At 43.7% G+C, this 26,426-nt stretch overlaps 1 protein-coding gene across 1 annotated transcript in view; it reads right to left on the reverse strand.

The window, feature by feature from the left end:
• The window catches only part of TMEM150B (transmembrane protein 150B), a 135,706-nt gene extending 119,459 nt beyond the window's left edge, over nucleotides 1-16,247 (reverse strand). The window contains exons 1-2 of the mRNA XM_078655047.1: nucleotides 16,160-16,247; nucleotides 14,547-14,599 (exon numbers count right to left, since the gene is read on the reverse strand). Coding sequence (XP_078511173.1) covers nucleotides 14,547-14,568 — 22 coding nt within the window. The 5' untranslated portion in view covers nucleotides 14,569-14,599; nucleotides 16,160-16,247. The remainder of the gene's footprint in view (nucleotides 1-14,546; nucleotides 14,600-16,159) is intronic.
• Between the last annotated feature and the right edge of the window lie 10,179 nt (nucleotides 16,248-26,426).

Consider the following 26,426-nt stretch of genomic DNA (forward strand, 5'->3'; position numbering starts at 1 on the left):
AATTGCGTCCTGCAGTTTAGAGAAAGCTCTCTGTAACAACATCATTATCTCACTGAGCTATCTTTTTTTTTTTAAGACCAATGGTCCCAAACTTTATTTAAATTCACAGATAAGCCAGTATGTATACATACAGTGTCAGAACAACGGGTTATTGCCACAAACAGTACCTAGCAGATTGCACATGTTAACACAGCAGTTATACATAAGTGAAAATAAACAGTTGCTGGTAGAAATGCATTGGTACATAAGTGACTGTGCCAGGGAGTGACTCATGGTGCAGTGCCCGCAGTTCGCAGCACTGCAGAAAGGGCCCAGCGTGTTCAAAAAAAGAAAAGTCCACAGTCAGTGCATGAAATTGAGTTCCCTGTACAATGCAGCAGAGGATAGAGGCAACAGTATACCTTCCCATGGGTCATGGGTCGCTGGGTGTCCGCTCCCCAGTCCCGAAAGTATCGAAGCAGCTCCATGTGAGATATAGACGAGGAGGTGTGGTCGGGCATGATTAGGGGTACAGTATAATCGGCCTCTGTGTCAACCAAAGAGTGAACTGGGAAGTCTAAAACAGGGGGAAGGGAAAAACATTCCAAAAAACTGTTGGACTAGTATTCGTGTGTGTGGTAGTGTACCCAGGATCCTAACTGTGTGTGGTGCATCCGATATGGGCCACGCAGGGGCGGGGACAAGTGAGGAAGCGGCGTCGCCGCGGCTGCGAGGCAAAAAGGGGGGGGGGGGCACAAGCAGCAGGAGGGCAAACGCGGCAGGGGATGTCTCCACCACACACGGTCTCGGCCACCGGGGGGGGGGAGGGGGCGCGCGGAGCGGAGGGGAAGACGGGGGGGAGGGGGGGAAAGGGGGGGGGCAAAGGGGAGGAGGGGAGAAGGAAAGGGGCGGTGGAGCCCATGTTGGGTGCGGACAGCAGTCGATGGAGCCCTCCCTATGTCGCAACGGGACGGCACTCTATTTCGGCTTGTGTGCATGCGTGGTGATACGCAATCAGGGCAGCGTCCCAGTCTTGGGCGATCGGGTATTTCCGGAGTCCAGCGGTTTCCTCCCTGTGAAGTGACACACTCTCCGCACATGCCCAGGTGGCAAAAGAGCGGCGCCAGTCCGTAGGGCGCGGTGGGTCGGCACTCTTCCAGCGTCGTGTGATAAGACGCTTGGCCGTGATTAGGCCTAAATCCCAAAAGCGCGCCCGCATCTTGGTCTGTTTGGTCCTCCTGTAGAGTCCCAAGAGGCACACTTCCCAAGTCTTGGGAAGAGTTTCGCCCGTGGCCGCCGTCAGCATGTCCGCGACCGCAGACCAGTACAAGGTAAGATGAGCGCAGCTCCAGAGTGCATGCAGGAGGTCCGAGTCTTGGAGGCCGCATCTGGGACACGCCGAGGAAGTGAGTCCGAAGTAACGATTCAGTTTGTCTGGAGATAGATATGCCCGGTGGATGATGTAATACTGTATAATCTTGAATCGCGCATTGCGGGGGACGACCCTGGCGCCCGCTAGAATAGCATTCCACTGGTTGTCTGTCCAGTCCGTGCCACGGTCGGCCATCCACTTGTCCCTCAATCTCCGAGAGGAAAATTGCGTGTGGCTGTGTAAGGCCTGCGCAAGCCAATGTACAAGGTGTGAACCATCTCCCATCACGTGCAGGTATTGGATGAGTAGGTGTGTGGACGGCTCGTGACTGAGGTCACCCCACGCCTTTGTCAACTCACGTAGGAGTCTGGCGTGTGTCAGAAATTGCCCCACCGGCAGCTCTGTGTCCGTGGCCAAGGTCTCGAAGGGCAACAGCTCCCCGTCGCTGTACAGGCCGCCCAGGTCGTCCAAGTCCACCGCAGTCCAGCTGCGTAGTTCGGCCGAGGACAGCGTGCCTGCACCCAGGGGCGTCCCCAGCAGAGGCAGGTTCGGGGCATAGGGCACCGTTTGTTTGGTGAGCCGAAGGCTCCGCACGCTCACTGAGCTATCTTGCATAAAATATAAATCTGTGATCTACACATTATATGCTGTGCTTTTTAGCTGTCATTTTAACCATATGAGCTATATTATGAGTTAAATCTGTGGTTAGAAATTGCTAAGAGGGGGGTGTGGCTTGGCCGCCGAAGCAACATGGCGGACCCCGTGTGAGCTCCGTCGAGTCATGGAACTCGAAGCTGCCTTTCGGACCTCTGCCGCCCACACTTGGTCTTCCACCGCTACCTGCCGCCATGTAAAGGAGGGGTGAGTCGACCAGGCTGCTATCCTCGGCGCCAACGACGTCTGCTGGGTGTCTTTTTTACCGTGGCATTTTTTCCTCAGGAAGACGCGAGCGGCCGCCATTTCCTAACGCGGTGCTCGTGAGTTTGTTTACTTTGCCGCTGCACTTGCAGTCTGTGCCATTAACGATGTCCCCTTTTATTTTCTCCACTTTTTTATGCCTGCTTATTATTTTTTAATGTCTGCCTTGGCATTTTTTACCTCTTTTCTTCAGCACTGGTGATGTAAGCTCTTCAGTCAATATATTCTGAGGCAATTACCTAGTATCTCTGCAATACTGGTGTCATCTATACCACCATAAAGACCAGATACTAAATATTTCAACTTGCATTATATATACTGTGGTTGAGTTCCTGCAAATCTGACTTTTTGGTCTTATTTCAGTGGTTTTATGGATTAATACATACACAGACCAGTATACACATATACCTCTACTGTATGTAAAGCCTCTTGGACGGTCTTTCTTCTTTTGACTAACTTTTTTCTGTTCCACTGGTTTTGACATACTCCCCCAAGTGCTTACTGCGATCTTTGTGAGGGGACTTTCATCATTGTCCTCAAGCTTTTTCAGTTACTATTTAGTGTGGGCTCCTCTCACCAACGTGATACTTATTCACTATGGCTAATGACTATCACTCTGCGAGGTCCTCCTCCACTGGTACCAAACCAAAGAGGCATAAAAATGACCCACCCTCTCCCATCCTATCCTCACAAAATCCTGTTTTGGACTCCGTTCTAGATGAGGTGCGTGGCCTGCAGCATTTTATGACTACTACCAATGAAAAGCTACAACAAATTGAGGAAAGATGGAATGTCATGGAGAGTAAGGTACTGGATTTGGAACAAAGAGTTAGTGATATTCAGGATGTCTCTGTGAAAATTCCACTCCTTGAACTAGAAATTCATAAATTAAAACTTCACACTGAGGATCTCGAATATCGTAATCGAAAGAACAACCTATGCCTTTTTGGCCTTCTGGAAAATATTGAAGGGACTGACTTGGTTGCTTTTTTACAGAAATTTCTCCCGGAATTGCTAGATCTTCAAGCTACGTCATCTCCTCTCGATATTCAAAGGGCTCACCGCTTAGGTCGTCTTAATTCCGTGTCCAACAAGCCACGTGGTATCATCATGCTCTTTTTGGAATTTACGGAACTTATGCATGTCTTGAGAGCAGCCAGACTTAAACGTCATCTATCTTGGTCAGGTCATAATATTTTTTTCTCTCAAGACGTTTCTACTGCCACTAATGCTCGCCGTGAAGAATATCCTCAAATGAGGCGACTCAACATCATGTATGGAATTCTTCATCTCTGCATCTGCAAAATCACACATGATGGCCCATCATGTTCCTTTGATGATCCTACCAAGCTGAAGACCTTCATCGATACACTTTCATCACAGGGCATGGACGTTAATGATTAATGTCTCTTCTTTTTCAGGACCCTGTTGTTGTTCGGCTCTCTGTATAATCCACTGTTCCTTTTCAGAGTTGTTCTCTTTTCTCCATTTTTACTATGTTGTGTAGTATCTTTCTAGTTGCCAGTTCTCTTTGTTCTTATTGAGGTTCTTTTTTCTCCTCTATTCTTCTCCTCTGGGTGTCCGTGTCCTTTGTTGTCACCATGCTCCCCTTAACTCGATTTTCTCGTTCTCTTCAGATCTGGATTTTCCTCCTTGATCTGTCTACTTATCTCTTCTATCCATCTCTTTTTCCTTTTCTATCCTTCTCTTTTTCTTTCTTTTATATTCGTCCTTTTCTTGGCGATTTTGATGTTCTCTACATGCTTTCTTTTTACACTATTCTTTTATCATCATTGCATAATTGGTGTTTTTCTTGTTTTTCTTATTTGTTCCACAGTTTTCTTTCTGTTGAATATGCTGTCTTGTGTTACTGTTTCCTTTCATGTTCCCTAATCCGACTCCATGGTTAATGTCGTCTCGTGGAATGTCCGTGGCCTAGGTCACCCTATCAAGCATCAAAAGGTATTGCCTGATCTAGCTAAACATAATACTCATTTTGCTTTTCTGCAGGAAACCCATTGTAATGATGTTGAATCTCTAAAACTTAAGCGCAATTGGGTTAATCAAATTGTTTTTTCACCTGCTGTTGATCGTCATGGTGGGGTTGCTGTGTTATTCCATAAATCTATTCAAGCTCAAATTATATCATCCGACAGTGCTACTAATGGTCGTTGGGTGATAGTTGACGCCACCATTAATAATATGCTTATTACTTTTTTTAATGTCTATGGTCCTGTAAAACCTGATCCTGAATTTTGGCACTCTATCAAATTGAAGTTGATGTCTATTTCTAATCCTAATGTTATAATTGGCGGTGATTTTAATAATTGGCTCGATCCCTTTTCTGATAGAATGTCGAATTATAAATTTAAACCTGACAAAACTCATAAATCATTCCAATCTGCCATCTCCTCCCGTTCCCTATTTGACTCTTGGAAGACATGTAACCCTGATACCTCTGAATTTACCTTTTTCTCCCCTGTTCACCACACACGCTCCCGTATTGACTATATTTTAATTTCAAAATCATTATTGACCTGTCTCCAATCCTCCGTCATTGGTTCTATTTTTATATCTCACCATGCTCCTGTTTCTACCCGTATTGATACATCCCCTTTTCCTCACAAACAAGGTCGCTGGCGTTTTAATAATGATCTTTTATCTGATCGCTCTTTTATTTCAGAAGCCACCTCTTTTATTAAAGCGTTTTTTGAACTCAACAACTCCCTTGATACCTCCATCCACAATAATTGGGATGCTTTTAAGGCATCATTTAGAGCCTTTACTATTGCCTATTCAGCCAAGAAGAAAAGATTATTGAATGCTGAATATAAAAATATGCTCAGTCTAATCAAAACATTGGAACATACTTACTTTTTCTCTAAATCTCCCTCTGCATTACAAGAACTAATTAAAGCTAAATCTGAGTTAAATAAAATTGCCACTTTAGATGCATGTAATGTCCTTCTTAAAATTAAATCAAAATACCATGGGGGTCAAAATAAAGCTGGGAAGATGTTGGCAAACTATTTAAAAATTAAATATGAATGGAAAAATATTGGCCCTATTCGTTCAGAATTAGACAATCGACTTCTATCCTCTGACTCTGATATTGTTGGCACTTTTCAATCATACTATAATAATTTATATACAGAAACGACTAATCCAACCACAGGGGATTTCACTGCTTTTTTCCAAAACATTCCAAAACCGGCTACCACTCCTGATATCTTCTCCGCTCTAGAGGAAGATATCTCCCTTCAAGAAATCTCTGATGCCATTAAGTCTTTGAAATGGTCCAAAGCCCCTGGTCCTGATGGTTTTTCAGTGGAATTATTTTCCACTTTTTCCTCTATTTTTACCCCTAAATTATTGGAACTTTTTAACTCTTTTCTATCCAATTGTAAAGCCTCTGGATCTTTTTTAGAAGCACTCATTATAGTTATTCCCAAACCAAATAAAGACTCTTCCCTATGTAAGAATTTTCATCCTATTTCCCTAATTAATTATGATTGTAAAGTTTTTGCAAAAATTTTAGCTACTAGATTGGAAAATGTTATCCCTATTCTTTTTAATCCAGACCAATCTGGTTTTGTAAAAGGTCGTTTGGCCTCTGATAATGCCAGAATGTTCTCTAATATTCTTACCCTCAGCAAAAAATACACCTCCCCTTTAGCAGCTCTATTATTAGATGCTGAAAAAGCTTTTGACCGGATCAATTGGGAGTTTTTGTTACATACTTTACATTGGTTTGGTTTTGGTTCCAAGTTTATTTCTTATGTTAAACTATTATATACAAATCCGAAAGCTTGTGTATTTGTTAATGGTCTCTATTCCCCATATTTTTGCCTACAAAGGGGCACACGCCAAGGATGCACTGTTTCCCCTTTACTCTTTTTACTGTGTCTGGAACCTTTTCTTCAACGTATTAGAAACAATCCGCTCATTTCTGGTTTTAAGTTAAAATCTCACCATATTAAACTATCTGCATATGCGGACGATATTCTTATCTATATGTCTTTTATTTATTTTTTTAATTTCAGAAAAGTTTTATTGAATATTTCAGTTACCGTATCTATATGTCTGACCCTGTAACTTCTCTCCCACGTTTTTTACAAGAAATGTCCTCATTTTCCCTTGTTTCCGGATACAAATTAAATTTCTCTAAAACAGAGATTTTACCATTAAATGATTCTTGTTCTCAGTTTATGTTTGAGTCTACTAATTTTACATGGTGTCCCCAAAAAATTAAATATCTAGGAATTTGGTTTTCTTCCAATATTCGTGACACACGGTCTCATAATTTTACTGCCCTTAAACTTAAAATTACCAATTTGCTATCCTCTTGGTCCCCTCTATTTTTATTTTGGTGGGGTAGACTTGACACAATTAAAATGATGATTGTTCCCCAGATAATATTTATTTTGTCAATGTTGCCTTTTAAAATTCCTCATGATTATTTTTCTCAGATTAATTCTATATGTACTAAATTTCTTTGGAACAATAAGCGTGCCCGTATTGCCCTTTCCAAATTGTCCCATCCTAAATCTGAAGGTGGTGTTCATTTTCCTGATTTTAAATTGTATCATAATGCATTTTTAATTCGCCAATGTTATGCTTTATATGGAGATTATCAAGATGTATCTAAACCTTCTTGGGTTTCTGTTGAGAATTCACTGTTAAATGACTTCTCTTTTCAGGATGTGATTGTTGTGTCTAATTGTACTTTTATCTCTAAATATCCAATTTTGAAATATTCCCATCACATATTACGAACACTTTTCTTTACACCTTTTGATGATTATCAATCCTTCACAGCCCCCTCATTATGGTTTAATAGTCACATCAAATTTCGACATAAGTCCTTTTACTACAAACATTGGAAAGAAAAGGGTATCTTTTATGTTTATCAACTGTTTGCAGATGATGTGATTTTATCTTTCCATAAATTGCAAGAGATTTATCACCTACCCGACTCATGCCTCCAGCAATATACTACTCTAATTGCCTCTCTCCATACCTCTCTACAAAAGTTCAACTCTCAACCTTTTCCGCTTTCCCTCTCACCTAATACTCCTATTTCTACTATCTCTTCTGATGTTGTACCTAGTGCCTCATTTTTATATAAATTCTTATCTACTATACCCTCTCCTTGTACTAAATCTAAGGTTGAACTTGAATGGGAACACGATTTATCACAAACTTTATCTATTCTTCAATGGGACAAATTATGGCAAAAACTATTTAAAACCTCCAAAGCTGCTAACATAACACCGTCACTATATTTTGTCTATAATAGAGTTAGTTGTTCTTACACCTTCTCTTCTTCATATATTTAATCACTCCATCTTATCTTCCTGCTGGTCATGCCTTATTGAGGAAGGTTCTTTAATACATTTGCTTTTTCTTTGTCCTAATGTTCATTCTTTTTGGAGACATATTTGGTCAAAATGTTTATTGATTTTTAGGTCTCGCGACCTATCAATGCGCGCAAGCGCACTGAGCGGAGCGAGAATTCATGTCCTCAAAACGCTCGTGAAACCAAGGGCTTCTTGCGCTGCGGTTTTCATTAAGTTCACGTGAATCACGTGACCAAACAAGCACGCGCATTCACGGCCGCACAGCACATCAAAGGGCTTCGCCCAGCGTGCGCTCTGCGGCTTCTCCTCCCCTAACACGCTTCTCCTCCCCTAATTAATCATGGCTGGCCGGCCGGCCAGCCGTACTTTCACAGATGGCCGCATAATTAAACCAATCTGGTGAATCCCCGATAGCACGTGACACTGGACGCTGTAAAGGGAGAGGCTTACGACGCATGCAGATTTGGTGTGTTATCATCGGCCTTGACCTCGTGCACAACCATTTCTCAACACGTTAGCCATGTAGGTCTCTGCAGCACCTTAAGCCTGTGCCCTTGCAATGCATCGTTTCCATGCTTGACACAAGATGTATGCCCTAGTGTTGTCCTGCCGGCCGTACTTTCACAGATGGCCGCATAATTCAACCAATCTGGTGAATCCCCGATAGCACGTGACACTGGACGCTGTAAAGGGAGAGGCTTGCGACGCATGCAGATTTGGCGTGTTATCCTCAGCCTTGACCTCGTGCACAACCATTTCTCAACACGTTAGCCATGTAGGTCTCTGCAGCACCTTAAGCCTGTGCCCTTGCAATGCATCGTTTCCATGCTTGACACAAGATGTATGCCCTAGTGTTGTCCTGCCGGCCGTACTTTCACAGATGGCCGCATAATTCAACCAATCTGGTGAATCCCCGATAGCACGTGACACTGGACGCTGTAAAGGGAGAGGCTTGCGACGCATGCAGATTTGGCGTGTTATCATCGGCCTTGACCTCGTGCACAACCATTTCTCAACACGTTAGCCATGTAGGTCTCTGCAGCACCTTAAGCCTGTGCCCTTGCAATGCATCGTTTCCATGCTTGACACAAGATGTATGCCCTAGTGTTGTCCTGATAGATTGCTGCTGCCTGCCTTAATAACCCATGGGTGATGGCTGGCCATTTGTCTGTTACTGCTCTTTGCAGGCCTGGGCTGTTTATGTACCTGCAGAGGGCTAGTCTCTCTCTTTCTCTTTCTCTTTCTCTCTTTCTCTTTCTCTCTTTCTCTTTCTCTCTTTCTCTTTCTCTTTCTCTTTCTCTCTTTCTCTTTGTTTCCTTCTTTCTGTCACTTTCTCTCTTTCTTTCTCTCTTTCTCTTTCTCCTTTCTTTCTTTCTCTCTCTCTTTCTCTCTCTTTCTCTCTCTTTCTCTCTTTCTCTCTCTTTCTTTCTCTCTCTTTGTTTCTCTCTTTCTTTCTGTCTCTCTCTTTCTTTCTCTCTCTTTCTCTCTCTCTCTTTCTCTCTCTTTCTTTCTCTCTCTTTGTTTCTCTCTTTCTTTCTCTCTCTCTCTTCTTTCTCTCTCTCTCTTTCTTTTTCTCGCTCTCTTTCTTTCTCTCTTTTTCTTTCTCTCTCTCTTTCTCTCTCCCTCTTTTTCTCTCTCCCTTTCTCTCTCCCTCTTTCTCTCTCTCTCCCTCTCTTTCTCTCTTTCTCATTCTTTCGCTCTCATTCTTTCTCTCTCTCTCTCTCTCCTTTCCTCTCTTTACTTTCAGTGGTCGTGCAGACTATGCAACAGGGCTAGTAATCTGTGCACCAGGAGACATGCAGTCGAACCACAGGCTGCCGCATCAGCCTCCCTCCCTCCTAATTGCATTTACGGCCGCACAGCACATCAAAGGGCTTCGCCCAGCGTGCGCTCTGCGGCTTCTCCTCCCCTAATTAATCATGGCTGGCCGGCCGTACTTTTTTTTCTATGCACTCTAATGCCGTTCCTTCCTTTAGCCTCTTTCTTCCCCATACCACGTCTACCCCATTCCCCGTCTCTCTTCTCTCTACTCTTTCTTCCGGATTCTCCCCCCTTCCTGTGTATCCTCTGCCTGCATTCACCCTCATATGGCATCTCCTTCTGATTGGGTACAGTCCATGGTATGATATCTGGTGTGTATTTACCGTCCCTGGTATGGCAGTTTGCAGCTCTCCTCACTGAGCTGGCCACAGATGGTGTTGTGTTCTCATCCGGTTGTTGACTCGAAGCTCCCACGGCTTCTAGGTTACGCACTACCAAGTTTGTTTGTGTCGATAGTTGAGTTACAGCCAGTGACACTGACACCTCTTCACACTTGTGTACATCCCGCCTGTCCTGGGTGGCAAAGCCGGAAGTCTCCCGACAGTTTGCGATCTTGAGCAGAAACAATAAACATAACTAACAAGTACACAAAACTCAGTGCATTTCCTGCTGGCCTCACTGGTCCCAGAGATGCATGCGACCCCTGATTCCCAACGCTCTGAAACAACAGCTACATCAAAATATAAAACGTCAAAAAGGTCGCTCTTTCTGTTGCTCACGAAGTTTGCTATGCAAAAAAGTGCACAGTCCCATAGTAAGGCCAGACTTTCACCGTGCCTTGAACAGAAACCCTCATGTTTGACATTTGGACACCGTATACCACAACAACACATACTTCAAGTGACAAACATGTTATCGTGATCTTTTGTAATCCCAGAGTTAACATAGACACATTCATTTAGCAAGAAGCATTGCTCTCTTAGTAGCCTGTTCTTAACTTTCACTTTACAAATGCTGTTTACTTTCATTAGGGATAATACAGCACGAGCTACTCTTGATACGGGTGTATGTAAGGCATGGGGACGATATTAGGATTTTTGTTTACCATAGTAGGGTTACCAGACAAGATTAGAAATGTTGATCACGTTTTACTTAGATAAATTTAAACGTCTGTAAAGCAATAGTTGATAAGTTTAAACAGTAACTCCTTGTTATTAGACAATTGGGTCTCCTAAACAAATACATATGTAACAGAACTAATATATGTAGTTGCGCATGATGCCCTTTATAAACAAGTGTTGCACAATTAAGGAAACATACATATCAATTATAAACTCAAATTGTGAATAACATTCAGTAACCTCGGTTGCACTCTTTGCCAATAGGTCTCGCAGTAGGAAAGTTGGAGCTATTGGTTTTGTAAATGACAAAGCCCTTTATGTTTTTAAAATGAAAACAAAAATAAAAGGCATTGTTATTTGCAATTGTAATAGCTCCAACTTTCCTACTGCGAGACCTATTGGCAACACCAGTGCTTGTTTCTAATACTATTCCTTTTAATATTCCTAATATATTTTTGGGTACCTTATCTCCTGATTTTGACCAAGTCTCTCCTAAATCTATTCTATTTGACTTGTTTCTTGCTGTCGCCTTTAAAGTTATATTAACTCATTGGAAAGATAATTCTAAAGAGTCTGTTTTGCATTGGTGGAATCTCATTTGTAACAAACACAGAATTGCCTTATGTCTTCCTTTTCAACACACTTAAAGATCAAATCTGATTTATTATGGTTGCCATTTACTACTTATTTATCCTCGAACTTGCCTTCTACATAATTGCCTCTCTCCTTCTCTTTTCCTTTCCTTCTCCTCTTCTCTTTCTTTCTTCTCTTTTTTTATTCTTTCTTTCCCATTCTTTTTTCCTTTCTCTCTCCCCTCCTCTCATAAAAGGTTTCTGATAGTTCTGTTATACACTAATTGCTCCTCAGAATTGCTCTTTTTCCTAATCCTCCTTTTCCACTTATAACTTGTTTACCTGCGATTATCTTGTGCACGTTTATGCATTTCGTTCATTCTTGTCTTTTTGCTTCTAATATGTTTCTTATTGAATATCCTATATGCTATTGCTTTATTGTAATGCTTAGAAATATTGACTGTTGCCAGCATTTTTTTCTGTGGTTATTTCCTTAATAAAAATTATTTAACAAAAAAATAAATTGCTAAGAGACCTCTCAAGTAAATGCATTAACCACCTCAGTTGTCCTATCAGTACTAAACAATCAAATTCTCTGGATATATACGTAGATCTCTCTCCAAGGAGCCTTAACCAAGAAAGCTATCATAAAATGCAGTACCAGTGGCAGAAGTACATTAAACAAGAGTATGGGTAGTATGATCCTGAGTTCAATGGAGGCGGGTTATTGAGTGTGCACTTGCGACCATCAACAAATTCAGCTATGTCTCTGGAATTGGGCCTTGTGCATCTCCTCTTCAAATATTATGCAGAAGCAGCAGAAGGGCCTAGACATGCCATCTTTCCATTTATAAAAAAGCAATGCACACACATGGATTACAGAACTGATCATTTTTGTGTGCTGTGTGGCACCAATAACGTGTGCCTGTAACTCCCTGCCTCTACATCTCAGGCAATCACAGTCTATGCCTCTATTCAAGGAGGACGTCAAGACCCGACTCTTGGACTGAACTGCAGAACTCTCTCCCCCCCCCCCCCCCACTCAGTGCCTTGAGACCCTAACAGGTGAGTAGTTGTGCTTTACAAGAATACTGCTTGCTTGACCCTGCAGAGTAGTTCGCAGCCTTATGCTTGATGGTTGTTGGGCTCAGGGAGGCCTGCTAGCTTGTTTCCAGGAATCACCTCTGCAGGTCTGTTCAAATGGTAAAAGTTTAACTTTTGCATTTGAAACTGTTTATAGTTTCCATCAAGCCCAATTGCTTTCCAAAAGAGGCATCTGCCCCAGACTCAGTGGAAAATAAAAAGCTACAATTTCTCACCATAGCACTGCCTTTGAGACTCTCTGATGCAAGGAGTCACAAGGACAGTGCTAGGGGCAGCAGCACTCAAGCCAGGGGTCGCAACTGCAACCCTTGGCGATCGCTAAATGACAACCATGATTATTCTGCATTGTAGCTTAAGCAATTCAAATATGTTTGCGGTCATATCTCTTTTCCAATAGGGGCTGGGACTTTCTTTATTTCGTTCCGCGGTTCGTTCTTTTAATTGCTTTGCGTTTACTGTGGCAGTAAAAGGCATGTTCTTTTTAAATGATATAGCCCTGACTGGACATTACGTTTATTGTAAGTAGTTATTGCATTATACTGCGCTGATATCAAAACCTACTAGCGCCGGCCTGGAATAAAACCTCCCTGCTTGACTTAACCCCTTCCATGCTGCCGTCGGCCATTGGCCGACGGCAACGCTACCTCGCTGGTGCTGCCGTCGGCCAATGGCCGACGCGGCCCCGCCCGTTTTGCGGAATTGCCGCACTTCCGCAAAATCGGCGGCGCAGTGGAGGGGTTAATTACGTTTGAATAGCCAAATGTACAAAAGGAGTAGTCTGGAAGGGCAACTTTTGTCAAAAGTACCCATGACGAAGGACATCAGTGGTAAATGCCACAAATATCACCCAACTACTGGTAGCGCAAAGTTGCTCAGGAAACTCTTTGCAAACGTCCCCATTTCGTATCAAAGCATCAAAAGATGCAGAATTTCATGTATAAGCTATTCCATGAATATTCTAACACCTGTATTAATATATGACTTTGTTAGTATTCAAGAATGAATTGTGTGTATAATGCACGCATTGCATTGTGTGTGCATATCGCCTTGAATTCATGCATTTGCATGATTTATACTAGGGATCTCACATACTGTTATTCCATTCACAAAAAGTGGCCACAAATTCAACTAAGACCTTTTTGTGATGGAATAGTATTTTGCATGCCTATCTGCATTTGAGTAACTACAAGCTTGGTACCCAGATAACTGTGGAACATTTTAACACCCAAAAAAGTCACTAATTTGTGAGTGGAAACTAACTGCACAAAATTTCTATAGCCCTTTTGAAACCTCTGATGTTAACACTCATACTACTTTTTATGTCAATCCCTTAGTGGCACAAAGCTTGTCACAACCATTCAGAACCAATGTGTATATAATGTAGACAATCAAATTGTATATTACACATTTGCTCATGTGGCGATATGCTATTAAGAATCATACACACTTTACCAAACATGATGACGCTTTTCAGGCTGGGTGATGCCTTTCTAAAAATTATTGTGAAGAAAATCACACTTATCAACTCCTTCTAAGGAAGTTCCACCAAGATTGTGGATGACCTGTTACAACTGGTTTAAATGGGACTTGAAAGATATTCCTCAACTAAAATTGTACATACAAGATACTCATATGGGCTTTCACCAGCCCTCTTCATTTATTGTTCTACTGTTGTGTCATTCATAGTTTTCTTCGGCCCACTACAGCATGGCGCAATGGGGCTTGGGCCATTGGCTAACTTCTCTGTGAGTTTCACATTCTGCCTTTCACAAACAGCACATACCCACAAAGTATCAGGGACTGATATGGCAAAATCAGCTAGGTGGGGCCGAAATGTATTTTTGCATCAGACAATATGTATTTAATATATTGGTGAGGCCCTGGGAGCTCCTCAAAAATGAAGATCTACAAAAACCATGAGTAAACAAAACAAGCATTTACAAAGCAAAAAGACTGGCAACCAACACCAATACTTTAAGAGAGCTTTTTTTTTTTTATTGAGGCGCCATAAGTGCAATGGGTGTGCTAGAATAGATGACTGACGATCCACTTCCCTGATGAGCCCCAGTGTGGTTACAACGTCTGTGATCAATGATCTTCACCCGTAGTACAGACATGCATCAAATGAATACAGAAGGCCTCAAAATACCCCAATAGCAACATACAGCACCACTACCTAACAGCTAAAATCATCTCTGGATCTCCCACCATACACTGCAGCTCACAGGGAGACAAATGCTTTCCTGTCCAGGGAATTTTACTACGGGTCCACCAAAGTGCATAAAAGCTCATTGTCGACCACGACCCACCAATTCACTAAAAAACATTAAAACACAGCTGTTCTCGAACGAACACTCACCTCCTCTCCCAAACAGCACCATGGGATGACTTGCTGAACAAGTGATTTAGTCACTGAAACAAAAAAAAACACGGGTATCATTATGAATGAATGAATGAGGGCACTTTCAAAGCGCTCAACTACTCAAGGGTGTCCTGGCACTAAACACGGTGTCAGGCACAGAGAGCATTAGTCGCTAAATATGTGTTTTTTTAACAATATCCTGAAGGCAGTCTCATTCTTAATGTTTCTTAACTGGACCGGGAGCTGTTCCAGAGAGCAGTTACCAGAATGGAGAAAGAAGAGATCCCTCGTCTCTTTTTCTCAAAGAGCCTGACAGACAGGTGCCAATCGTTGAAGGAGCGCAAGAGTCTCAGGGCAGCATTTACGAATCCTCAAATTCAAGGATTTAGGACCCGGGTCATGGAGCACACGGTGAGAAATCGTAAGTGCTTCAAAAATCACTCTTTAAGGAGTTGTAGATAAGTAGATCATGTATGCTGTTTTATCTGGCAGCAGCACAGATGGAAGGAGGGCAGTCAGTAACCTGCACGGATTTTTAGGTGTGGCGTGGCAGTGCAACCATCATCTATCTGACCTTTTAACCCCCACTAATATTATTCTGCAGTTCTTTGCTTCCACACAAACACATATCAATTCATATGTTTTCTGCTTGTAATGCACCAAACACATCATCATACGACATTCCTTTCAAGTCAGACCTACTGGCGTTGACAATGCTTGTTAATTTTTTTATTTAATGCGATTGTATATAGCGCAATCTTTACCCGAAGGTGTCAGAGCGCTTTACATAAGAACCAGTTGCAAAACACAAGGACTAAGGATTACATGAGTTACATAAAAGATACAAACAGAAAAAATTGCAAATGTACAAGATGTAAAGTCACACAAAGAAGAGACTGGTGATTATAGGGAAGGGCTACGGTTGGATATACTCTAAAAGTCACATAGGAATGGTAGAGAGTACATAGGTCTACTGCATATACTAGTGATTAGAGTTATCTCTATATACATAGGGAAGGGATACGGATGGATATACTCTAAGAGTCACATAGGAGTGGTAGAGAGTACATAGGTCTACTGCATATACTAGTGATTAGAGTTATCTCTATATACATAGGGAAGGGATACGGATGGATATACTCTAAGAGTCACATAGGAGTGGTAGAGAGTACATAGGTCTACTGCACATACTAGTGATTAGAGTTATCTCTATATACATAGGGAAGGGATACGAACGGATATACTCTAAGAGTCACATAGGAATGGTAGAGAGTACAAGGTCTACTGCATATAATGAAGGCAGCCCGTTCCTGAACGCTCTAAAAGTGGCAGAAAGGGAAGCGAAGGCAGCAGAAGATATCACACATTGCGAGAGTGAACCTAGAAGGCAGCGCCCTGGTGGCACACACACAACCCCGCCCAGGGCCTCGCCTGCCACATAATGTAGACGTGCACTGGCATGAAAGTGGTGCCAGGGACCCTGGTGCAAGCAGGGTCATGAGACCCCCCACCGCCGTTTTGGGTGGTAAAATGAGCCTTAATTAAACACGCACAGAATAAGGAGATAGCGTGACTGAAAAGCGCACATGCACTAACGAATAAGCAATTACCAAAATGAAAAGCATGTTCTCCTCCACGGACACCCCCAGCTGCGTGGGCTCGTTTCAGCGCTCGACGGCATGTAATGTCTCGGCCAAGGGTCGCCCTGCAAACGAGTGAAAGGGAGCCCACGCGCCGCGTCTGCCATCCGTCGGCAGGAGCGGCCTGAGGCTTTGGTTTTTTGACTCCACGCTTCCTTGTCACCTTGGACGCCACGCCATGTGTGATCTTAGCGGAGACCTCGACATTGAGGAAGCAAAGAATCTTTGCTTCCTCAATGTCGAGGTCTCCGCTGCGTGCTTTCCTTCCGCATGCTGATTTATGCAGCAGGAACATTAACCCACTTAGGTATGTATGGCGAAATGTGCGAGTGAGCGACACGCCTCTTGCAAAGGACTGAATTGCCTCGTGCAACCAGTCCAAATGAGTGCGCACCACTGGTCCACATTAGTGACGTGTATTATCCATATCAGTAACATGACATATCTGGTCCAAGGGCCTGGTGACATCACTGTTCGACATGAGTGGCGCCGACGTCCTTATGAGTGACATCACTGTGCAGCTGATTAGCTATTATCAAAATAAAGGGCATCCTGTATTTAATGAGTGACATCTATCCATAGGAATCTGATATCAGCGGCCTACATTACGTCATCGCTATTCAGCGAGTTACGTCACTGGCTCCAGTGGGTGACACCGAAAGAGCGACTTCGCTGGTAAAAATAAATTACATTAACGGCTCAAAAGAGTGAAACTAGACGTCCGCATTAGTGGCGCCGCTTATGCAATTTACGAAGATTTATTTTTATCCAAATATGGGATGCTGACCTAAATTGAGTGACTGGCTGAAATGGGCGTTTTTTTTTCTATCTGTAGGTTTTAGGTGAACTCAACCCTCTATGGTATTGTAGCACTTTACATGAGCAGCAGTTACATTGCACAAGCACACATACATTTTTGGTAGGCATGGGGAGATTAAGTAATTTGCCCAGAATCACAGGTTGTTTAGCTGAGACTCGAACCTGGTACCCCAGCTCCAAAGTCGGCAGCTCTGGCTGTTATGCCCCATCCTTATTCCCGGTGCTGCTTCTTCTCAATGCTACCACAAAAGGGTAGACTTCTGGCCCAAAAGACTCAACATGGCTGTACCAAAAGAGTGCCATTGCTCGTCCTAATGAGTGACTTTGCTTGCCATGAGTGAACCGCACCAAGTCCTAGTGAGATACATTGCTGGCCCGGATTAGTGACATAATTGATCCGAATTAGTGAAACTTTTGATCTAATGGTGACATTGCATGCCTGAATGACCACCCCCTTTAATACAAAAAAAAATTACTTTGTCCTCCTTACTGAGCGTGATGGATGTGAGGTTGGGAGTTTATTAGGATAAAAAACTGTGAGGCAGGTAAAGAGAAAGGCCATCTTCAGAATAAACAGTCTGTCACAGGTGGTGTTAAACCTCAGTGTACCCCCTCTGCGCCCATGTGACCGTGCAGCTGCCCAGCTCACCCCTGCTTATGTACATTTATTTATGGTATATAGTAGTGGTTCTTAATCCTTTAACTTCTGTGGACCACTAATGAATCATAACTGGAATCCGGGGACCCTCACTTAATTATTATTAGAAGCGGGGGGGGCCAGGAGCCTACGCTATTTCTATCATTTGAACCTCAAAACAGTACACAAAAATGCAAAATCAAGAATACACTAAGCAAATGCTCAAATATTGAACTATTTAGGTAATTCATAATCAAATATAGAAACATTTTCACATTTTCCCTTTTGCTTCTTCATTACCATATGCTTTATTAATTTTAGTTATTCATTTTAGTGTTTTTTCATTTTGTAAAACAGTTGTCGTTACTCAGAAGTTACCTACCTACCGTGATCCCTTTCCGTTGATGGTTGTAGGGGGTTAATGCATGGGCCTTGGAACCGGGAGGCTCTTGGCTACACTATTAAGCTGGATAACTTGATTCTGGCAGGTCATTCCGGGCCTTAGACACAAAACTTAAGTATCACTTAGGCGTGCCTAATGTTGAACACGTAGGCAAACTTGTAGGTTTTCCAATGAACATTTCACTTAAGCAAAAAGGCCACCTACGTTTGTATACTTAGTAAGTTTGAGTCAGGAGATTGGGGAAAGAGGGCCACGTTAGGAAATAGCATTGCCACCCCCGTGGCATCTGTGGAACTGAGTGTGTATTCACACTAAAAAGTATGTTTGTAAAAGACGGGAAGAGGCATACACTCAGAGCGGGAAAGAGAAGAGCCCCTCCTACTTAATGGGGTGTTGGTAAAGAGGTTTCTCCACCAGGAAAATAATTTGCCATGTGGAGGAAAAAGGAGTTAGATAGGAAAGTGCAACACCTACTGTAAACCCATGTCTAAAACTGATGGGAGATAGAAGACTTGAGCCTTACACCTGGAAACCTAAGACCGTCCCGGATTTCCAGTTGTAACACTGCCGTTCTGTGGATTCTCAGCCATTTAAAATGCAATACAAATGCAGACAAAACACGATCACTGAGAATTACCGTGTTTGTGATCGGATTCTAGAAAATCATGACAATCTATCTCAAAGAGGAATTCTTCTAAGGGGCACGTCCCCCTCCTCCCTGCTGATTTCTCTCTTTGCGTTTGCATCATCTGGTCGGTAATTCCGGTGCAAGAATCTTCAGAGCTCCAAGCTAAATGACACTTTAACATTTGAGCACTTCCCTGTCCCCAGTGAAAATCTCATTTGATGTGGAAGCCTAACAGGCATTGTAGCTGTCTCGTTTGCTAATGAGATCTTGGGGACATTCGGAGAGCTTCCCTGGGAATGCATTCTGCCCATTGTTTGCCAATGGTGTGTTGGTTTGCAATTAACATTTTCTCGCTTTCTATTTACTGGCTTTACTTGGTTTAGGATGATCAGCTTAAGTTAGTCCCTTCCCTTGCCCAAACCTTATTCACAGGATCCTTCTGAGTGTTCCCTTTCTGTAAACAGCCCTTTAAATCTTGTTCTTTTCTTGTCACATTTGCTGTGCACTGAAAAACAGAGATCAAATGTCAGGCTCCATCTTTGGAGGGAGCTTGGTGTTTACTTTTCTTTCTCTGACTTCAAAGTGAGGGATTTGTGTGGTAATCATACTGCCTACTGGGGGTAATTCTGAAGTGTGGTGGAAACAAATATTTTAATGCCATTAAAACAGATCAATACCATAGGTGATGACATTTCTACACATTATATGTTTGTGCGAGGTATACTTTTATCAGTAAAACTGTATACCTGTGCAAATGTAATAGTCATTCCAATTGAAGATGTGTTGCCTGTAATGGCAGTGCGCTACCACACCATGCATACTTAACTTTACCCCACGCCACTTTACTCTGCATCAGTCCATACCATTGCACTCTACTCTGCACCACTCAAGTGGCGTGGCTAGGCACTTAGCCGCCCTTAGTGGTCTCTGCCTTTTCTGCCCCACATTCCCGCTGAAGAGCGGGGGGCGATGTGAGAGCGGGGTAGCTCTGCCCCCCAAAACCGTGATGGCTGGGGCAGACCACCCCCCAAGCTCCCTTGCTACGCCACTGCACCACTCACACCATTCAACTCTAAGCTTCTTCAGTCTACGCCTCTCTACTCTGCATCACTCTATGCCAATGCACTCTACTGTACTATGCACCACTGTACTCTTCGCAATTACACTCTACTCTATGCCACTCCACGGTATGCTGCTCAAGTCTGAAACCCTGCACTCTATGCCACTGCACTCTACGTCAATGCACTCTACTCTATTCTGTACCATTTCACTCAATCAAACAGGAATTTTCCCTTTCGGTTTATTAGTCAATCAGTCACCTATTTCATAGTTTTATCACAAATTATTAATTCACACATTCAAATGCACCTCCAATATCACTAAAATAGTGCATCAGAAGCATATGTATAAAACTATTCTGCTTCATTTATAAAAACATATCATTTATTATAAAAATGAATAAATATGTGCAAATAATTGTGTGATTCAACTACCCTCCTTCTAGAGCTGGGAATTCTTCTCATCAATCCAATAACCATAAATCTCGTTCTTATACAGTGATAAAAGTATGAAATAGGTGACTGATTTACTAATAAACCCAAAGGGAAAATTCCTTTTTGTCTACATAGTCGCTTTTGGTGCCCTGTCTCTTTGGTGAGGGGGACCCTTCTCTGTCATTTTTGATGAACTACTTAACTCTATGCTAGTGCATTCTATGCCATTCACTCTACGCCACTCTAATCTACTCTGCAGCAAGCCACTGAGCTCTATTCCACTGCACTCTGTCCTGCACCACTCCACTCTACCATGCACCATTACACTCTACGCCACTTCGCACTACTCTGACACAATCTATTCTGCGCCACTCCACTCTACGCCACTGCAATCTACACTGCACCACTCCACTCTGCGTCACTCTACTCTGCTCTGTACCACTCTACTCTACACTTCTGCAATCTACTCTAACCACATCTCTCTATACCAATGCACTCTACACCACTTTACTCAAAAACAACGCACTCTGCGCAAATCTACCTGCACCAATGCACTCTATCCCATTCTATCCCTTTATACTCTACTCTGCAACACTCTACACCACTGTACTCTACATCTTTATACTCTTTGTCATTGCATTATATGCTACCCTGTTCTACTCTGTACCACTGTACTCTATGCCACTGCTCTCTACGACCCTCTACCCTGCACCCCTCTACTCCACAGCACTCTACGCCACTCTACTATACACCACTGCACTTCACAGCAGTCTACTCTGCAACACTGCACTCTCTGCTACTGAACTCTATGCCACTCTACTCTATGCCACTGCAATCTACACCACTGCAGGCTACTTTGCACCACTATTCTCTATGCCACTCTATGCTTATGCACTCTAGGCCACTCTACTCTGCATCGTTCCACTCTACGCCACTACACTCTACCTTGCAACACTCCACTTTGCATCACTCCAGTCTACAACACTGCACTCTGCTGTCAAACATTATACTTTACAGCACGGCACTCTATGCCACTCTACTCTGTGCAGAGCCACCCTGCACCACTCTACTCTACGCCACTGCACTCTACGGTAAACCACTGCATTCTAGCCAATGTACTCTACACCACTTTACTCAAAACCAATGCACTCTATGCCACTGCACTCTATGCCAACTACTCTGCACCACTGCACTCTACGTCACTATGCTCTACTCTGCAACACTTAACACCACGCCACTTTATTCTACTTTGCACCACTGTACTGTACGCCACTGCTCTTTAGAGCACTCTACTCTACAACACTCTAATCTGTGCCACTGCGGTTTGTGCTAAGGCATTCTACGCTATACACTGTACATTACTGCACTCTAAGACACTCAACTCGGCAAGACTGTACTCTCCACCACTGAACTCTACACCACTGCATGCTTAGCCACTTTACACCATTGTGCTCTATGTCACTGCACTCAATGCCACTCTACTCTACTTTACACCACTCTACTGTTTGCACTGAACTCTATAGCACTCCACTGCTGTCTGCGCCGATGCACTCTAAACCAATACACTGTACACCATTGCACTCTAAGACATTCTACTCTGCAAGACTGCACTCTCTGCCACTGAACTCTCCGCTACTCTGCACCACTACACTCAATGTAAATGCACTCTACTCTGCATCACTCATCTCTATGCCAATGCACTCTATGCCACTACACTCTATGCTACTCTAATCTACTCTGCACCATTGCCATCCACACCACTGCACTCTACATGACTCTATGCCATAGTACTCTACGCCACTCTACACCACTGCATTCTATCCTGCGCCACTCCACTTTACCCTGCACCATTTCACTCTACTTTGAAACAATCTACGCCACTCCACTCTACACCACTCCAATGCACCCTGTGCCACTCCACTCTATGCCATTATACTCACTGCAATCTATGCTCTGCCTCTCCAGTCTACACTACTCTGCATAATTCTACTCTATGCCGCTCTACACTCTACTGTACACCGCTGTATTCTATGGCAGTGCACTCTACACCACTTTACTTAAAACCAGTGCATTCTAAACCATTGTACTCCATGCCACTCTAATCTGCACCTCTGTACTACACGCCAGTTCACTCTAGACCACTCTACCCCACTCTACAGCAACCCACTCCATGATGCTCTACTCCATTAAACTCTACTCGTCTCTGTGACACTACTCCACTCTATGCCACTCCACTCTACAACAATCTAGTCCAATCTATGACACTCTATGACACAACTCCACTCTGCGATGCTCTATGCGACTCCCTATGACACACTACTCCACTCTATTTCACTCCTCTCCGCCACTCTACACCACACCAGTACTTAACTCACTCAACGCCACTCCACTCTGACACTTTATGCCTCTCCACTCCACTGTATGATAATCTACTACACTCTATGCCGTTCTATGCCATTCCACTCTACTACACGACTCCACTCTTTGACACTCCACTCTACAACAATCTACTCTGCTCTACACGACTCGACTCTACTCCACGCAACACCCTCTACGCAACTCCCCTCTGCTCTACACTACTCCACAACAGCCTGTGCAACTCCAAGGCACTCTGCTCCATCTGAACTCTACACCACTCAACTTTACAACACTTTACTCCACTGTACGCCCTTCTATTTTATGACACTCTACTCCCTTTATGACACTCCACAACACTATACCACTCCAAGTAACCAAGTTCACTCGACTCGACTCTACGCCACTCAACTCTACTGTACACCAATCCAAAACTCCCTACACCACTCCATAACACCCCACTCTACTCCACAACACTCTACTGTACCACACGCAACTCTACTCCACGCCACTCTCCCTTACACCACTAACTTTTAGCAATGCTGAACAGCTGCCAAGCTGGTGTATATCAAAGCTGACAGCTCTTGTATAGGTGAGAAATATTGGCTTTGCCAATGCTTGTATTTGGACAGGGACGACTGAACACAGCTAGAGGGAAGATTGTATTTGTCCCAGCGCAGTATTAGTGAACAGTCACAAGCAGGGAATATTTTAATTAATACAGAAGGCTGTCTGTAATAGTTGCATTTAATTCCCGTTCCCCTTGTATGTGTTTTCTTCATTAGATAGTAGTGTTAATTGAGTCATTCTGTGACCCTTGGTGGATTCAAGAGTGTAGTCCTGCTTTTATGTTTGCGGAATGTCTTCGGTTGGGCTCCCTTTGTATGCAGTAATCCCCAATAACACAGCACTCACAATCAAGGCAAGTGAATGTGAAAAGCCACAAATTGCTGACAGCTCTACACACAATAACACATCACAGCAAACAACATGGCACACAATAAGGCACAACGTAAGATGGCATGCCACATAGTCAGGCCCAACAGAAAGTACACCGAACCACAATAGTCAAGAAAGTGCAATCTATAGCTAATACAACAGAACGAAACATGGCATGGGCCTACACAAAGCACACCACGTACATACCATATAGCACACAGCACAAAGTATTGTATCATACTAACTAAGGTAACGCAGCAGAATATAACATATAACGGAGCCGCGTAAGAAAACACCACGTCACTTATAACATACGATAAAACATGACATCATATCGCGAGAGCGGCGAGCAGTTTCCCGGATACTGACTCGCTACAGATGTCCATGAAATGTGATCGAATTCGTTGTCCCCGAATAACTCACCACGCACTGAGGTCCCATCCTTCTCCTTCCGCTCCCACTTTCATCATATTCTTCTTGGTACTCACCTCCTCTCCCCCCCCTGATTCTCCCTCACCATCCTTTGTCGCCGACCCCTGTCGCTACTCCTCACTTTTCATCACTGGCCCTCTTTTTCGACCGCCTTCTGCCACTCCTTTCATTGCAGGCTCTTTGACTGACTTCCCGCTTCCCTGCTTGTCTTTTCTCAACAGGCTCACTGTCTTCTCTGTTCTCCACCTGCTCCTCCTTTCATCACAAGATCCAGTTCTCTCCTTTTTTCTTCTGTACTCTCTATGCTTTTGTTTCCATCACAACGGTGCTTCTCTTCTCCTCCCCTGTATTTTCTTTCAGCCTCCTCGCATTATGTCATCACATGCCTCCTGTCACTCCTGCCCTCCCCTTTCATCACGATTCACGTCTCCTTTCATCACGATTCACGGCTGCCCTCTCATCCATTAACTTTTTATTTCATCAAGGGGGGTCCTTCGGTCTACTCTCTCCCCCTGTTCCTCCCTCGTCGCTCCCTTTTACTACTGCCGGCATGCACACAAGGGGGGTCCTTCGGTCTACTCTCTCCCCCTGTTCCTCCCTCGTCGCTCCCTTTTACTACTGCCGGCATGCACACACGTTAATGGCCCCAGAAAGCTATGCATTTTTTTTGTTTTGTACCAAGAAATGAAAAAACTGGCCGTATTACATAATTTTACAATTTAAAAGTGAATTCGTGCTTTAGAAGAAAGTGTCAGGCCTGTCGAGAACATAACAAAACAGCAGCTGGCTCTTAGAATAAATCTAAGTCAAGAAACATACATTCTTCATTCCTGAATCGTATTTTCATGGCACACTGCTTATTCAAAGTTTAAAGACTTGGACGGAATCCCGTCATTTGAAATTACAACAGTTCCTTTGACTTTTGTTTCGTTACTATGACAGCCGCCTAAAATGAAATATACCTAGCTAAAACACGTTGGAATAAGTTTACCTGTGCCTCTGGAATCTTCCGGAATGCCTCGCTCTGGTGAATCGAGTGCCCAAGATGAGACCAACAGGAACCAGGCCGTGGTGGTGGGAGAGTTTAAGTAGATTGAACGGGTTGCAGGGTCCGGCACAGAGGGCACCGTGGTTGCAGAGTCCAGCAGCGGACTAAGCAGAAAGGCCTGTGGCTGACACCTCTCTGACCACTCGGGACCCCCCTGAGGCTTAACTCTGAACCCAGACTCACGTCTTTCGAGTTTTGTCCCATCTGCCCTCCCGCCCCCCAAGGAAATGACGAAACCCCACAAGTGAAATTGTGCAGTGATGCAATCAACGCGCTGGCCGCTCTGCTTTGACGAAGTCAATGGAGGTATCCAGCTGGGCCCATGGGCCACTAGCCGCGGCCAATGAAGCAAGATGGACCGGGGGGCAGGGGCTCAGCAACGGCTTTGCCGAGGACCAGGTACACTTTTAGCCGGACGCTGTTGCAGAATGAGGTGCGAGATTTTTCAGATCTGAATTCAGTTTGATGCGTGACCATTTCTATAACCTAGATTTTTTTTATACAGTTTGTGTGTTTTTAATATAGCTCAAACTTGGATCGCGGTCATGGGAGCGTTTTACATGAACGCCAGATTATATTACAGAAGGTTAGATTCCTTTTAAAAGGCACAGGCCGATTACTAATGTAAAGATAATGCCGGTACTCGAACCTGGATTCCGAGGTCCAAAGTCGTCAGCTTTGGCCATTAGGCCACACCTCCTCATACTGTTCACCTTCTAAAAACACCGCTCAAAGCCCCAGTTACGTTGTGCCACCTCATTGAATGATTTTCCCAAGCGAAGCCGTCGATGGGGCTCGGAAAGACTACACTTTTTTTTGTATTCTACCATCAGCAAGTTTTATGTTACTGTTCAAAACTATTACCATTAGGCGGAGCATTTGTATGTTTGCGCACAAAGTATGGGATCTCAGAAGGCCATGGAGCTGACGTAGTTGCGTTTCTAGCGCGTGAGAATAAAAACAGACCTGGGATCAATATGGGGCTAATTCATACACAAGCCTTGGCAATACCAACAGGACTGTCTAAAGAATGACATTAAGCCACACCTAAACATTCATGTACGTTAATTAATGCCCTCCTCCCAACTGCCAGAGAAAAACGCCATAAATGATCTAGTCATTTAAGACACTGTAAAAGCATTACAATGGCATGTGAGTGCCGCCGAAAATTCAAGCCTAGACAGCTGGATAAATCAACAAAATGAACACAGCTGTGTGGAAGGCCACAAACGTTTTTTAGGTCTCGCTGGTGTTAGCGGCGCGAAACGCTGCTCCAGCGAAAGGCCTATTGTTGTGGGTTTGCCGGAAATGGGGTACAGGGGGTGGTTACGCGCTTCACCTCGGCGATTTCATCTCGAGGACGCGCTTCTGCAGTCGGGTTTGCATTACGTGTGCAGACTCTCCAGGGCGCTGCAGATCTGTTTTTGCGATCGCGCCTAATGACTTCCGTGTCTCGTTTTTAGGGCTCGCCTGCTGTGCACAT

This window comes from Lissotriton helveticus, chromosome 7, assembly GCF_964261635.1.
Source record: "Lissotriton helveticus chromosome 7, aLisHel1.1, whole genome shotgun sequence".
In the NCBI taxonomy this organism is placed as follows: Eukaryota; Metazoa; Chordata; class Amphibia; order Caudata; family Salamandridae; genus Lissotriton; species Lissotriton helveticus.